Source organism: Salpingoeca rosetta (genome assembly GCF_000188695.1).
Source record: "Salpingoeca rosetta unplaced genomic scaffold supercont1.17, whole genome shotgun sequence".
NCBI classification, from domain to species: Eukaryota; class Choanoflagellata; order Craspedida; family Salpingoecidae; genus Salpingoeca; species Salpingoeca rosetta.
Window position 1 is genome coordinate 578,099 of NW_004754917.1, and position 13,177 is coordinate 591,275.

Genomic DNA, 13,177 nt, shown 5'->3' on the forward strand with positions numbered 1-13,177 from the left:
CAGATTTCAGCATGACGGCGGAACGTGATGACCAGCTCAGTCAATCTTGAGTCGTGCTTGTGGGTTGTGGAGCGGGGTGGTCGTCGTGTTGACGTTGAGGATGCAACGACTGATGTCAGCCCCGAAGCACCCGTGCATGCATCCTTGAGTACATCCGTGAGTGCGGTTGAAAGGGTGTTGCAGTACTACTGCATACCACCTTCGGCAGTCGCCACAGCCATCGCTGAGGTGCGAACAAGCGTGTGCATGTGTGTGTGTGCGTGTGTATGTGTGTGCATGTGTGTGTGTGCGTGTTTGTGTGTCAAGAAGTTGCGTGCATACTTGCTGCAACCTCAACCTCATGAATGTACGTACACTCATGTTCCAACTGTGTTTCAGGTCGCTGCACTTCTGAATCAAGTGGCTGGGTCCGTTGTGTGCTCGCACGCCACACCATACTGGTGTGCTCCAATTCTCCTCGCTGCGTGAGTTCAACTCCCCAAGCCAATACAGCGTGTGTGTGCACTTGTGTGGCTTTGTGCGTGTGTTTGTGCCTGCTTTCGTGGGTGCGTGTAAGGAAAAGGAGCATTCATCACCGACTATCAGAACCGGCTTCCACGATCAGCTTCCACAGCCGCATCACTCACGTGTGGCTTGTGTCGTCCAACCCACCCAAAAAGGTGTCAAGAAGCTGGGTGCACGTTCAGCGCAGCAAAGCAGGGTGAAGCATGTGACACGGCCGTGTACGTGACCGATGCCCCGAGTCATCGAGATGACTTGTTGGGAACAGTGACGCTGGTGGCGGAGGAGGCAACCCCACAGCGTGCAGACATGCCACAGCCGTCTTCGCCTTCTCAACAACACGTGTCCAGCATCACCGCAATATTGCACCTCTACCGCCCAGCTCGGTCCGAGCCAACTCAACACCAGCCTGAGCCGTATTTATATCGGGTGCCCACATCAGGCACAAGCGGCGCTCCAAAGATTGTCTCTGGAACATACACCACCATCGCCACAGTCATAAACGACATTCAACAATACGCTGGTGAGCACATGTGTATTTGTGTGTATCTGACAACATCTTTTGCTGGCTCCATTACTGTGTTTTCATTGCAATCACACGCACCAAATGCTTGCCATGGCCAGAACTGAGCTCGGACGATGTCGTTGCTGTCATGTCACCGCCCACGTTTGACCCCCACGTGCTGGACGTCTTCCTTGCGCTCCGCACCGGCGCCTCCCTCGTCCTCCTCCACCCCTCCATCCCCGTGAGTCGGCAGCGAGACGCGCAGCCCTGCACAATGTGCTGACGTGAGTGAGTGAGTGTGTGTGTGTGTGTGTCTGTGTGTCTGTGTGTCTGTGTGTGTGTCTGTGCGTGTGTGTGCAACAGTCTTGCGCTCAAAGCAGAACAGCGTCGCCCGCACTTCACGTCTTCAGATGGCCGGTGACTTGCTGCTGGAGGCATTCACTGCTCTGCGCGTCACATACGCGTGTATGGTCACCACCGTCTTCACAGAGTCAGTTCCAATCGATGCTGGACAACACTGTGCATGTGCTCGTTGACCAACTGACACGTGCCATCGCAACAGGCAAACAAATGTCACATGGCACCAGCTACCCAGGCTTCCACACATCCACCACACTGTGCAATTCATCCCTCACACAGCCACACGCACACGATCACATGATCCACATTATCGTCATTCCCCATTTCGTGCAGGCTGTTGCAATCGCAATCCACACCAGCAGCGCCAGCTGTCGGCGAGGGCACGAGTGCATTTCCACCTTCTTCTTGTCATCTGCGCCATCTCTTTGTTGGTGGAGAAATGTTCCCATCGCCCACCGCGCTCCTCCCGGCCTGGAACTGGTCGCACCGCTGTCGTCTCTGGAACATCTACGGCATCACAGGTGTGCGCATGTGTGTGTGTGTGCGTTGTGTGTGTGTGTGTTGTGTGTATTTGTGCCTGTGTATGAACATCGCATGATACGTGTTCTAACACGGGCTTACATTACGTTCAACACACACACACATACGACACGTACAGAGCGTGCGGTGTGGCAGTTGTTATGCCCTGTGACCAGACCTGTTGTTGAGAGGTGCATTGCTATCAACACGGCCCTGCCAATCGGTTTTCCTCTCCCCAGCGTCACAGCACAGGTGCGTGTGTGTGTGTGTGTGTGTGTGTGTGTGTGTGTGTGTGTGTGTGTGTGTGTGTGTGTGTGATTGTGTCCTTGCAAGTGCATGAATCCGCGCTCTCCCCACGCCACGCACTTTCAGAGTTGACTTGAGCACATCTGTTGTCCACATGTGATTGTGTGTGCTTCCAGTTGAACGATAAGGGCGTCCTGTTTGTCGGCGGTGAATACCGCAGCTGTCTCGTCAGTGATAACAACAACAACAACAACAACAACACACCACCATCAACGCATCACGGGTACACTGCACACATACTCAAGTATGCAATGTACGACCCCTAGCCACCCCACACGCTACCTTCTGTGCATATCCCTTCTCCAACCCGTTGTTCGCACACACATTCACACATGCACACACACACGTGCGTACGGTTGCATTGCAGGTTGTGGTCGACGGGCGACGTGTGCGCGCGTGTCGCTGATGCCGAGCTGCTGCGCCGCCTCCTCGCCGCTGCGAGGACAACCGGACCGTTCTTCCAAATCTTGGGCCGCAGCGATGATATGGTCAGCGAGGAGTGGGGATGAGGGGTGTTACGGTTGGTGGCTGAAGATCTGGACGTGAAGTGTGACTGTTTGTGCCATGCACATGACTCACACACACGCACACGCACACGCCTGTGCACATGATGACTCACACACACACACGCACACGCATCTGTGCACATGAACACGTTCCTGCACGCCAGGTGAAAGTGCGAGGGAAGCGGGTGTGGCTGGACGCGGTAGCGCGATGGCTGAAGGTGCACTGGCCCAACACGCGCCATGCCGCCTGCCTCCGTTACCAGACTGCAGGCAGCGTTGCTTGCAGGCATCGGCTTGTTGGTGTCTGTGCCACCGACACTGAAACACCGCACACAGCAGCAGCGACAGCGACAGCAACAGCGGCACCGAACGAACACGTCGTCACAGGCGCAGGTGTGTGCGTGTGTGTGTGTGCGTGTGTGTTTGTGTATCTGCGCCAAACTAACATACGTCGTTGTTTCCATTTCATCGCCCAGCTGCTTCTCATCCATCTCCCCCTTCACGCTCGCACACACACACGAACAGCCCTGTCTGCGCTCAACCGCCGCTTGCGAGAGATTTTTGGTGTCGATGTTGATGCCATTGTAACAACACCAACGCTGACAACCACCTCCCACGGCAAGGTGCAATGATGACGCGTTTCTCCTTCATATTTATCCATGATGACCTCACGTGTGGGACTGTCGATTGCAGAGATTACGGCCATCTCTCGCAAGTCTCACATGCACGCGTGCTGCTTGTGGATTCCAGCTGTGTCAGCGCCACTACGCATCGCTCGTGGAGAAGAACATGGCTACACACAAGCACGCAGCTGCCCATCATGTGAGTCAAACAAGGGTGCTTTGGTGTCTTGATAGAGCAAGGGTGCTGATCATGTCGTGCACATAATCTCACTCACCACACACACACATACACTCTCACACATACACACACATTGCAGTCGTGGACGCTATTGCGAGCGAAGGAGGTGTTGCAGTGTGCGATGGAAGCAGCGGGCGTGTGCGTCCCATCACCACTGGTGGCCGGCTGGGGTGCAGTGTCGTTTGCAAGCGCTGGTGGAGACTCGCTCGCGGCTGCAGATGTGTGCAGACAACTGGAGGCCGTGCCCGGTGTTGTGTACGCGGCCATGCTGCACTCCCTCATGAACGACACGCTGGACGCGTGCGCCCACAAACTGCTTGCCATGGCGACGCCTGCTGACCACCGCGGTGCTGGCAGTCGATCGGATGTGACGCGGAGTGCTGACCAAGTGGCTGCATCCTCCAACATCAAGCGCCAACAACAGCAACAACAACGAAGCGAGGCAGCATCGGTGTTGGATTCACCACCACCACCCAAGCAAGCCAAGATGCAACGAGGTCGTGCGACTGCACTCAACAATACCACATCAAAACACACGGCACCAACAGACAGCACACCAACAGACACAACACCAGCAGCGTCAGTGGTGTTGTCACCGCTCCCACCGTCACTGCCGCCTGGACGTGTCATATCCCGCGTGTGGCACGCTCGCACTGCACCCACCACACATGATGATGACAACCAGGGCGCCCACAACACAGCAAATCAAGGCGTTTGGGCCTGCGAGAACGTGACTGTGGTGAGAACCAGATCCAGGCACCCTCCTACACCCACCCAGACACAGACCCACACCGCGGCTGACACCGTCGCTGGCCCGGCCACGTCGCCAGCTGCTTGTTCGTGCCACGTGCGGTGGACGCAGGACATGGGTGCGTGTGTGGATGCAAGCCCAACCCTGCACGTGTGCGATGACGATGAGACGGGCACACATCCGCAGCGCCGCGTGTACATTGGCAGCCACGCCGGCATCTTCGCGTGCCTGGACGCAGCGTCCGGTGCCGTGCTGTGGAAGGACACCTTTGACGGGCGCATTGAATCCGCGGCGTGCATTTCCTCATGCGGGCGGTTCGTGGCGGTGGGCTGCTACACTGGCGAGGTGCGCGTCTATGGCGGCGTCACGGGCGAGCGCTGGTTTTCCACGGCGCTCCCTGATGCAGTTCGATCGCCCATCCGCTACGATCTGGGGTCCCGCCTCTTCTTCGTCGCGTGCTATGACGGGCGCCTGTATGCACTTGATCCCAACCGCCGCACGTGCTTTGCATGCCGCCATCCAGCGCCAACCACTCAAGGTGGCCCCCTCGCCGCCCCGCCGTGCTTGCTCAGATGCTTGCAAGCACCGGGCGAGGAGGGGGAGAGGGATTATGAACGCACTCACATGGACACAGCCGTCGTCGAAGAAGGAGTAGCAGCCATATTGCGCAAACAAACAAGCAGTCCACGACACGGGTCTTCCCCTGTCACCAGCAGCAGCACCAGTACCAGCAGCAGTCGAGGGACAATGGCACTGTGCATCACAGCATCGCTGCGGGGTCACGTGACGTGCTTTCAGTATGACTACGAGGGCGATGGGAAACCTGGAACTGGCGGAGATGGCAGTACTTGCACGATGCTGGAGCACCTGCTTTGGAGACACAAGGCCACCCACCCCATATTCGCTGCGCCGGTTGCGCTGGCACACGCGGGAAGCAGCCCGCCGCGTGTGCTCATCTGCCTGGTGAACGGGGTGGTGATGTGCATGCACGCAGTGCAAGGACAGTTGCTGTGGCGCTTCAATGCGGACGCAGACGTCTTTGCCGCGCCCCTCGCCGCTGTTGTTATGCCGCTGCGCTCATCTTCATCTTCCCGTGAAGACCCAGACACATCCACAGCACCAGCACCCGTGCCCTCAAGAGACAGAGACGAACACGGCAATTGTCGCGCGAGTGCCGTGACCACCACCGGCCAGTGGCTCATCATCGTGTGCACCAAAGCCGGGGCAGTCATTGCACTCAGTGGCCACGGGGATGTGCTGTGGCGACGTGCTGTTGGCGAACACAGCATCACCGCCAACGCCACGATCGTTTATCCCAGTGGAGATGATGATGATGTTCATGATGTGGCCCAAGTTGCCGTCGTGACGACAGACGGGCACTTGTTCTTGCTGCCGCTGTTTGAGGAGGAGCTGGGCCAAAGGGATGGCAAGCGAGGTTGCAGCCGTTCTGTGTGCCAGTTTGGCAGCCATGTGTTTGGCACGCCCTCGTGTGTTGAAGACAGCATGTTTCTTGGCACTCGGGATGACATGGTCATGCGGTGCGACATAACAAGGTTGTGTGAGTGAAACGGTGGCATGTAGTGTGTGATTGTGTGATTGTGATGTCGTGACGAGGAAAATAAATGGAACGTTGTTAGCAATGTGTTGTGTTGTGACTTCGGTTTCCAAACACATTTTGTGTCGACACACCAGCGAAGCGGAAGTGAATGCGTTGTAGCCCGCATCATCAGGTCGGCATTTCACTTGTGTACAGCGTCACTGCAGCAGCTGAACGATTTACACGACTGTTGTACATGCACACGTGCAGCATCTCATCTTGCAGGAATGCAAGATCAATCAACAAGAGGCTGCGCACCCTGTTGCGTCACCGCAGCGAAAGTGCCAACGACTGCAACTGGAAGTTCCTTTTATTCTCGACGCGACAGAGATGAAGCAGTTGCTGGATGAACATATGGAGGCAAGAGAAGTGACGTGGGAGTGGGGATACTCTTCATGGTGCTGCTTTGGGGTCGGAAAGAGCGTGACGTTGTGTTGATCTTTGCTTTTGTGGACGGTTGTACAATGGTCAAGGGATCGAAACGGATGTATTGATGAGGATGAAGCAGAACGAGAGAGTCGACGCGAATGGTATTGAACGCAGGAGGACAGAATGAATGAGAACTACGACGGAGAAGTGAAGCACGAAATTGAACAATACTCAAAGCAACAACAGCGTCACACACACAGTGGTCAGGCGTTTTCCTCATGAAATGACCGCTGCCATTCGCGCGTGTTGACACAAATATTGTGCCGTTCACCAAGGGTGCCCTCAGCTGCTGCTCGCAGCGGCTCCAGGTCGCTGTCGGGTGAAAGGTACGGCAGGTTGCTGCCTTGTGGGCAGTTTGATTTCAGCCAATGGATGAGGCCTGGTCCATCCAGCCTGCGGGTATCTGGCATCTCACAGCTGGTGGCAAGGCTGCTCATTTCCGCATCATTCAGGTGGCGGATCTCGTGCTCAATGTCCGCCAGCATCTTCGCTGTCTGCTTCGCCTTCGGGATGTTCTTCTCTTTCACAAGCTCTGGGTCGGTCAGCAGCGTGAGCCAGTGCTCATGAAAGTACGCGAGCCTCAATGAGCCAGAGTCTCCATCCCGGAATACCAGCTTCGACTGCTCCAAGCGTCGAACGTAAAGTTGATGCTGTTCCGGTGCTACGCCTGCGGGAGCAGTAAGTCGTTCCAAAGCCTCACTTGTCGACTTCACCGCCGTGTGAACAGCCCGTGTTGTGACGTCACGTTTCAGCAACACGTGGTGTTCTCGTTCGTGATCATCGGCACCGGCGATCAGTAGGCAGCGCTTCTGGAGTCGAAGTGATGGAAACTGTTTGTGCAGAGCGTCTACAACCACGAGCATGGCCAGATGAAGCAGAAATGAGTCAGCGCCCACCGCGACGACGTCCAGCACACGTCTGTGCTTGACATCCGTCACACATGTGGCCAGGTAGCCGTTGTCGCTCATCTTTGCCACAAACATGCCCTTGCTCAAGTGCAACGGGTCTCCATTCAGCTCCTTCACAACATCAAACAATTCCTTCACCACGGCCGGCCAGCACGTTGGCGGCAGAAACTGCAGCTCGTCCAAGCACTGCAGACGACGTCCGGCAATGCCAGCGCCATGAGCATCGGCACGAGCGTTGAGTCGCTCGACGATCTTGCCATGCACACGTTTGCGCGGCAGCAGAGCAGGGAAGGTGTATCGCTGGCCATCCAGGCGAAAGCAAACACCGAAGGACGCCAGAAATGGAAGCAAACCCTCCTCATGCTCAACCGGAACGTACACACCACGGCATGACAGCACACCTGCGGCTTCGGCACCCTCAACGCCAGGCAGGAAAGTACGGTCGCTTGAATCATCCGCAGCGCACGTCATCCTCAGACCATGAAGCGGGTGCAAGAGGAAAGCCATCAGCTTGCTCAGCCACGTGACTGGTTTGAGCACACACTCATCTTCATTAGAGGGGATACGCCGCAAAACGCCAGCATCGTGGAGGAAGCCAAGAATCAGGTCACGGTCCTTGTCTTTGACAGCAATCTTGGATGCTGAAACAACGGGCCACCCCTTCACCTCCTCACACTTCGCCAGCTTTTCCACGCCCTCCTTGATCGCCATGTACGCCTTGGCACTTGGAAGTACGGCACCCCTTGCTTGCGCAGTGCCCACAGCTCTGCATCCAGCGCGGTCAGATCTCCGCCACCTGGCTCGTCGTAGCGCGTGGCGAAGCAGCGGCTTCCAAGGTCAAACCGCTTGCCGACACGGCGCTGAAGTGTTTGCAGCAGATGCTGCAGGCCCAAATCCTCACGCGCACAATCGGTCTTGGTGGCGACAAGCCGCACTTGGATGGCATCTGCAGCACCATCACCGTTGTATGGAAGGCATGCCTTGAGCAGGTCCAACCAAACGTGAATGCGAGCATGTGCATGCTTGAAACCCTTGGAGGCATCGAACACCAGAATGTACACGGCCATGTGCGAGGCCATGAAGAGCTGGTGGGCAGGGAAGAACTCAAGCTGGCCAGCAAAATCCCACAAGTCGAATCTGGTCGTGCTTGTGGGGTCGTCCTCATGGTGTGTTTTTGAAACGCGCCACTCATCCACGTGAACGCCCTCTGTCCACACGTGTGGGATTTGGAGCAACAGCTGAAAGGGTCGCCTCCGACATGAGTGCAACGTCACGTCTTCGGCAAGCAGAAACCGGTGCACATCCGCGAGCTTTCGCTGCACACGCTTCACTGCCTGCCCTCGGCTCTCACTGCAGAAGATGTCGTCCTTCAGCTCCTGCTTCGAACGCGTCAGGAAATCCTCGCCCGTGACGCCGCGTGCGTCGAGAAAGTGCTTGTCGAAGAAGCCATCCTCTTGCGCAAGGTCCTTGTCGATCCAGTGCCGAAAATCGGCCAGCCTTGACGATGGAGGGCGGTGGGTAGGCGATGGGATCGAAGCCGAAGCGGATGTTGGGAATGTGTTCGGTGTGGAGGAAGTCCGTGGTCAGGACGGTTATGCCGCAAGAGTCAAGGCTGTTGTTGCCGCGCAAGAGAGCACGGGTTGCATGTTTATCAAAACTATCGCAAGTGAAAGACAGCAGTGTGTGTGTGTGTGTCTGTTTCACACAGCAGACGCAATTCGTGCCCAACACAGGAAGACCGCAACGTGGTCATGGACAGGCATTGTAATCACAAGAAGAAATGAGACTACAGGTGTTTGTGCAGCTGCACTGGGACATGTACATAGTTCACACCAACAGACACGTGCCTGAGTGACTGAAGGTTCTGCAGCTGCCCAAGTACTGGTACAAGTGCTCTCAGTCTCATGCCGTCAGATCCAAATATGTTACCACGCAAGCTGTCCAAGGCGAGGGTCACAGCCGTGCGTAGCGACAGGGATTGGGCAAGAACTATGAGCACAGCCGAACAAGGAACCGTTTGCACATGTACGCAAGCATCAACATGTTGCAAACATGATGCTGTGCGCACGTCGACACAAGCACAACAAGCACACACACACACACACACCACACACACACACAACGCATCTGTACACAAGGCACGTGACATACTTGAGGGACTGTAGACGCTGAAGCTTCCCGAGTGCTGGTGCAAGTGCTCTCATGCCGTCAGGTCCAAATGTGTTGCCACTCAAACTGAGTGTTACAGCCGCATGTTAGGGGACTGACAGGATCAGCCAAGGGCCATCACACACAAGCACAACTTAGCGATGAACCATCAGTACAGCTCTGTAAAGAATTGGACATAAACATGAAAAGGTTGCAAAGGTGATGTTGTCAGGTACCAACACCTGAGCGGCAAACACAGCACACCTCAAAGTCCGAAAAAGGGATGGGTTTCTCAGTAGAGCCGTGGCAAGGTCTTGGCACGTCTCTTGCGACAGTCCGGCAGCAATTAAGCTTCCAGCACAGCATGCACATTGGGCAATGAATTACATGATGTAAGAGAAGAAGAGAGAAACAGCAATGATGAGCCAAACAAATTTGCTTGTGAGCTGTGCAGACCACCGAATGCATATCCAAGATAAGGCAAGAGGGCAAAACGGGAGGCACCATGTGCGATTGTGAGCATGAACATCTGAACATGCGGTTACACCAAGCAAGACAGCACAAGAAGCTAAGAAGAACTCACTTCACTGTATCTCCGCAGGATCCATTCTCGATGGACTGGATCACGTTTTGAAACCAGATAGGAAACGTGTCGTCCTCCAGCGGCCCATCTTGACTTTGTGAGTCCATCGTACTCGTGTGTGTTGTTGTTGTTGTTGTTGTTGGAGTGTGTGTGTGTGTGTTGTTGTTGTTGTGTGTGTGTGTGTGTGTGTGTGTGTGTGTGTGTGTGTGTGTGTGTGTGTGTGTGTGTGTGTCTGCTTCCTCTGTCTCCTTTTTTTCCTTCTTCCTTCTCCCCTTTTTTCCTTGGAGTGGCTGTTGCGTTTTGGCGGACGAAAGAAAATTCGCGACCACACTCGCCAGTCGGCATCAGTTGCCTGCAAGCAAAACAAGCCAAAAGACGAAGATGAGCAAAGCAGACTCGCTGAGAGCCAGCATCGTGGACGAGCTGTGGATGTGGAACCTGTCACCGCAGGATGCGTTGAAGCTGACCAAAGCATGCGGCATCTCTGGCAAAAAGCACGGCGAGGACCTCATTCACGCCCTGGATTCGTTCTGTCCACCTTCCCATGACGAGTCGTGGCTCGACGTCAAGAGTGATCTGCGCCCACTGCAGAACGTGGTCAAGAACAACCTTGGAAAAGGTCACGTGCTGTACAAGCTCATCATCAAGCTGCAAGGTGCAACGGCAAACGCATCGAGCGGTGACGATGACGACGACGATGATGCAAGTGGTGACAGTCCACCTCCCACGAAAAAGTATGTGCTGGCTTGCCCGCGAGTTGGTGTGGCGTTCGGTTCGCTTCACAAGCTCTGTAACGTCGCTCGCCTGCCTCCCCCTGCCGCTCTCTCTCTCTCTCTCTCTCTCTCTCTCTCTCTCTCTCTCTCTCTCTCTCTCTCTCTCTCTCTCTCTCTCTCTCTCTCTCTCTCTCTCTCTCTCTCTCTCTCTCTCTCTCTCTCTCTCTCTCTCTCTCTCTCTCTCTCTCTCTCTCTCTCTCTCTCTCTCTCTCTCTCTCTCTCTCTCTCTCTCTCTCTCTCTCTCTCTCTCTCTCTCTCTCTCGGTCTCCCCGTTCCCTGCACCTTGCCCCGCTGTGTCCCATTGTTTTCCCTTCCTTGCCCTTCGCGGCACCGTACTGCCTTGCATGTTCTTTGTTCTCCTAATGTTTGATGTCATGTTTAGCCTGATTGACGTCATGTTTAACTCGTGAGTGTCGTATAGTAGCGTTTGCCTGTGTCGTGTCACGCCGTGCCCAGTGCCTCGGAACTGCTTGCCTCTCGGCGGCGATCCCGAGCCCTTGGCACGGTACCGTCATCAACTAAGATGACGGCACGACACATGCCTGCATGCTGTGTTACGTCTGTTGCCCTTGTCTCTTGTTTTCCCCCTTGCTTAACCACAAGCACCCCTCTTGTTGCCTGCTAGCACGTGTGTGTTGCCCTGCACCCTGTTGTCGCTTATCTCACGTGATTGTCTGTGCCTTGTTCAGTTCTTTTGTTCCCTGGTTTACTTCGCATCAGTACACAGAACAAGCCACCGACACACCTCGACCACAGTCCCGTCACACTTGGTAGCGATTGTCACACACACACACGTACTACGGACAAGCAGCAACATGGAGGAACAGTGGCACGAGATGATTGAGCACATGCGTGTGCTTACACAGACCATGGCGCAAGCGGCACAACTTAACCACGCTGTGCATGAGTCTCAGCAGGGACCACAAGGACCAACGCGATCTACCGGTCGACCACGCGGGCCACCACCGCCGACCTTCTCGGGTGCAACGGACGAACGAGCTGACGACTTCCTGTTCTGCTTGGAAACCTTCGTCAGGTACCATCGCATCGACGACGACGACCAGCGCCTGCTACTTGCCATCTCCTGCCTGCAAGGGCACGCCCTCACCTGGTACCGCAGCCTCGATCCAGCTCCGACGAACATGCATGAGCTTCAGGAGCAACTCCGCGCGAGTTTCAAGACCATCGATGAGCAACGCCAACTGCGGGACCAACTTCGTCGACTGCGCCAAGACGGCAACGTGCAGGACTACGTCTTCAAGTTCCGACAGCTGATGGTGCAGATCGACGACATGTCACGCCTGGACCGCATTGAAGCTTTCATCCACGGACTGCGGCCGCGCACCCGCCAGGAAGTCTCCTTCCACGGACCCGACACTCTGGAGCAGGCCTACCAGCTGGCCTCACGCTACGATCGCAACTACACCACGGCCAACTCATCCTACCGCCGTGGAGCGCCCCCGACGCAGCCACCTAAGTTCGACGACCGCGCCATGGACATCGACGCCATCCGTGCCCAGCGCCCCCTCCGCCGACTGACTGACCAAGAGCGCGACGAGCTTCGGCGCCGTGGCGCCTGCTTCCGTTGCCGACGCGAAGGCCACCTCGCCGCCGACTGTCCGCTGAACGCCAGCGACCGTCGGTCGGGAAACGGCACGCGCCAGTAGGGCCCGCCAGCCCTACTGGCGAGACGGAGGCGGTGTTGCTGCAAGCCACGGATGCAGTGACATCACAAGCACGCCTCCTTACCTTCCGTGGAACCATCGACGGCCGGCCGGCTAGGACCCTCATCGACCCCGGAAGCAGAATGAACGTCCTGTCCCGAGACTACGCCCTTCGCCATGGAATCGCCGTTCAACCACGCCAGTACCCAGTGGAGTTTGTCTTCGCCAATGGAACCAGGCATGTCAGCAAGGACGACACGCAGGAAGTGACCTTGCGCATTGGGACTCACCAGGAGCGACTGGTGTTCACCCTGTGTCAGCTGGGCAGCTTCGACGCCTTTCTCGGCATGCCATGGCTGCAGACTTGGAACCCTGACATCGACTGGAGGACGTCGACGGTGGTCCTCAAGACAGGACCGCTGCGCCCGAACCTGTGCCAGATCACCCTAGAGACCCCCAAGATCCAAGGACCCCAGGACACCACCGACCAAGATGAGACCCCCAAGACCCAAGGACCCCAAGACACCAAGACCCAAGAGACCCAAGACACCGCCGACCAAGATGAGACCCCCAAGACCCAAGGACCCCAGGACACCACCGACCAAGATGAGACCCCCAAGACCCAAGGACCCCAAGACACCAAGACCCAAGAGACCCAAGACACCGCCGACCAAGATGAGACCCCCAAGACCCAAGGACCCCAGGACACCACCGACCAAGATGAGACTCCCAAGACCCAAGGACAGACCCCCAAGACCCAAGGACC

General features: G+C 56.3%; 3 protein-coding genes across 3 annotated transcripts in view; 2 read left to right on the forward strand and 1 right to left on the reverse strand.

Annotated features, from left to right (window-relative positions):
* Nucleotides 1-12: 12 nt before the first annotated feature.
* PTSG_12493 (uncharacterized protein) lies at nucleotides 13-6,344 on the forward strand (the record flags this gene model as incomplete). The annotated part of the gene is made up of 14 exons (XM_004992173.1): nucleotides 13-228; nucleotides 379-464; nucleotides 660-1,024; nucleotides 1,126-1,247; nucleotides 1,417-1,496; nucleotides 1,700-1,887; nucleotides 2,025-2,137; nucleotides 2,308-2,414; nucleotides 2,559-2,679; nucleotides 2,862-3,090; nucleotides 3,223-3,320; nucleotides 3,638-3,946; nucleotides 4,244-5,839; nucleotides 6,117-6,344. Exons 1-14 carry the CDS (start codon nucleotides 28-30, stop codon nucleotides 6,342-6,344), a joined length of 3,843 nt encoding a protein of 1,280 aa, XP_004992230.1. The 5' UTR covers nucleotides 13-27.
* Nucleotides 6,345-6,538: 194 nt separating this feature from the next.
* On the reverse strand, nucleotides 6,539-9,447 carry PTSG_06832 (uncharacterized protein; the record flags this gene model as incomplete). The annotated part of the gene is made up of 4 exons (XM_004992174.1): nucleotides 6,539-7,791; nucleotides 7,959-8,740; nucleotides 9,100-9,180; nucleotides 9,395-9,447. 4 exons carry the CDS (start codon nucleotides 9,445-9,447, stop codon nucleotides 6,539-6,541), a joined length of 2,169 nt encoding a protein of 722 aa, XP_004992231.1.
* A 908-nt stretch (nucleotides 9,448-10,355) lies between these two features.
* The window catches only part of PTSG_12494 (uncharacterized protein), a gene marked incomplete at both ends in the record, with an annotated part of 6,060 nt that continues 3,238 nt past the window's right edge, over nucleotides 10,356-13,177 (forward strand). The window contains 4 exons of the mRNA XM_004992175.1: nucleotides 10,356-10,708; nucleotides 11,130-11,153; nucleotides 11,784-12,389; nucleotides 12,530-12,713. Of these exons, the coding sequence (XP_004992232.1) occupies nucleotides 10,356-10,708; nucleotides 11,130-11,153; nucleotides 11,784-12,389; nucleotides 12,530-12,713 (1,167 nt within the window). The remainder of the gene's footprint in view (nucleotides 10,709-11,129; nucleotides 11,154-11,783; nucleotides 12,390-12,529; nucleotides 12,714-13,177) is intronic.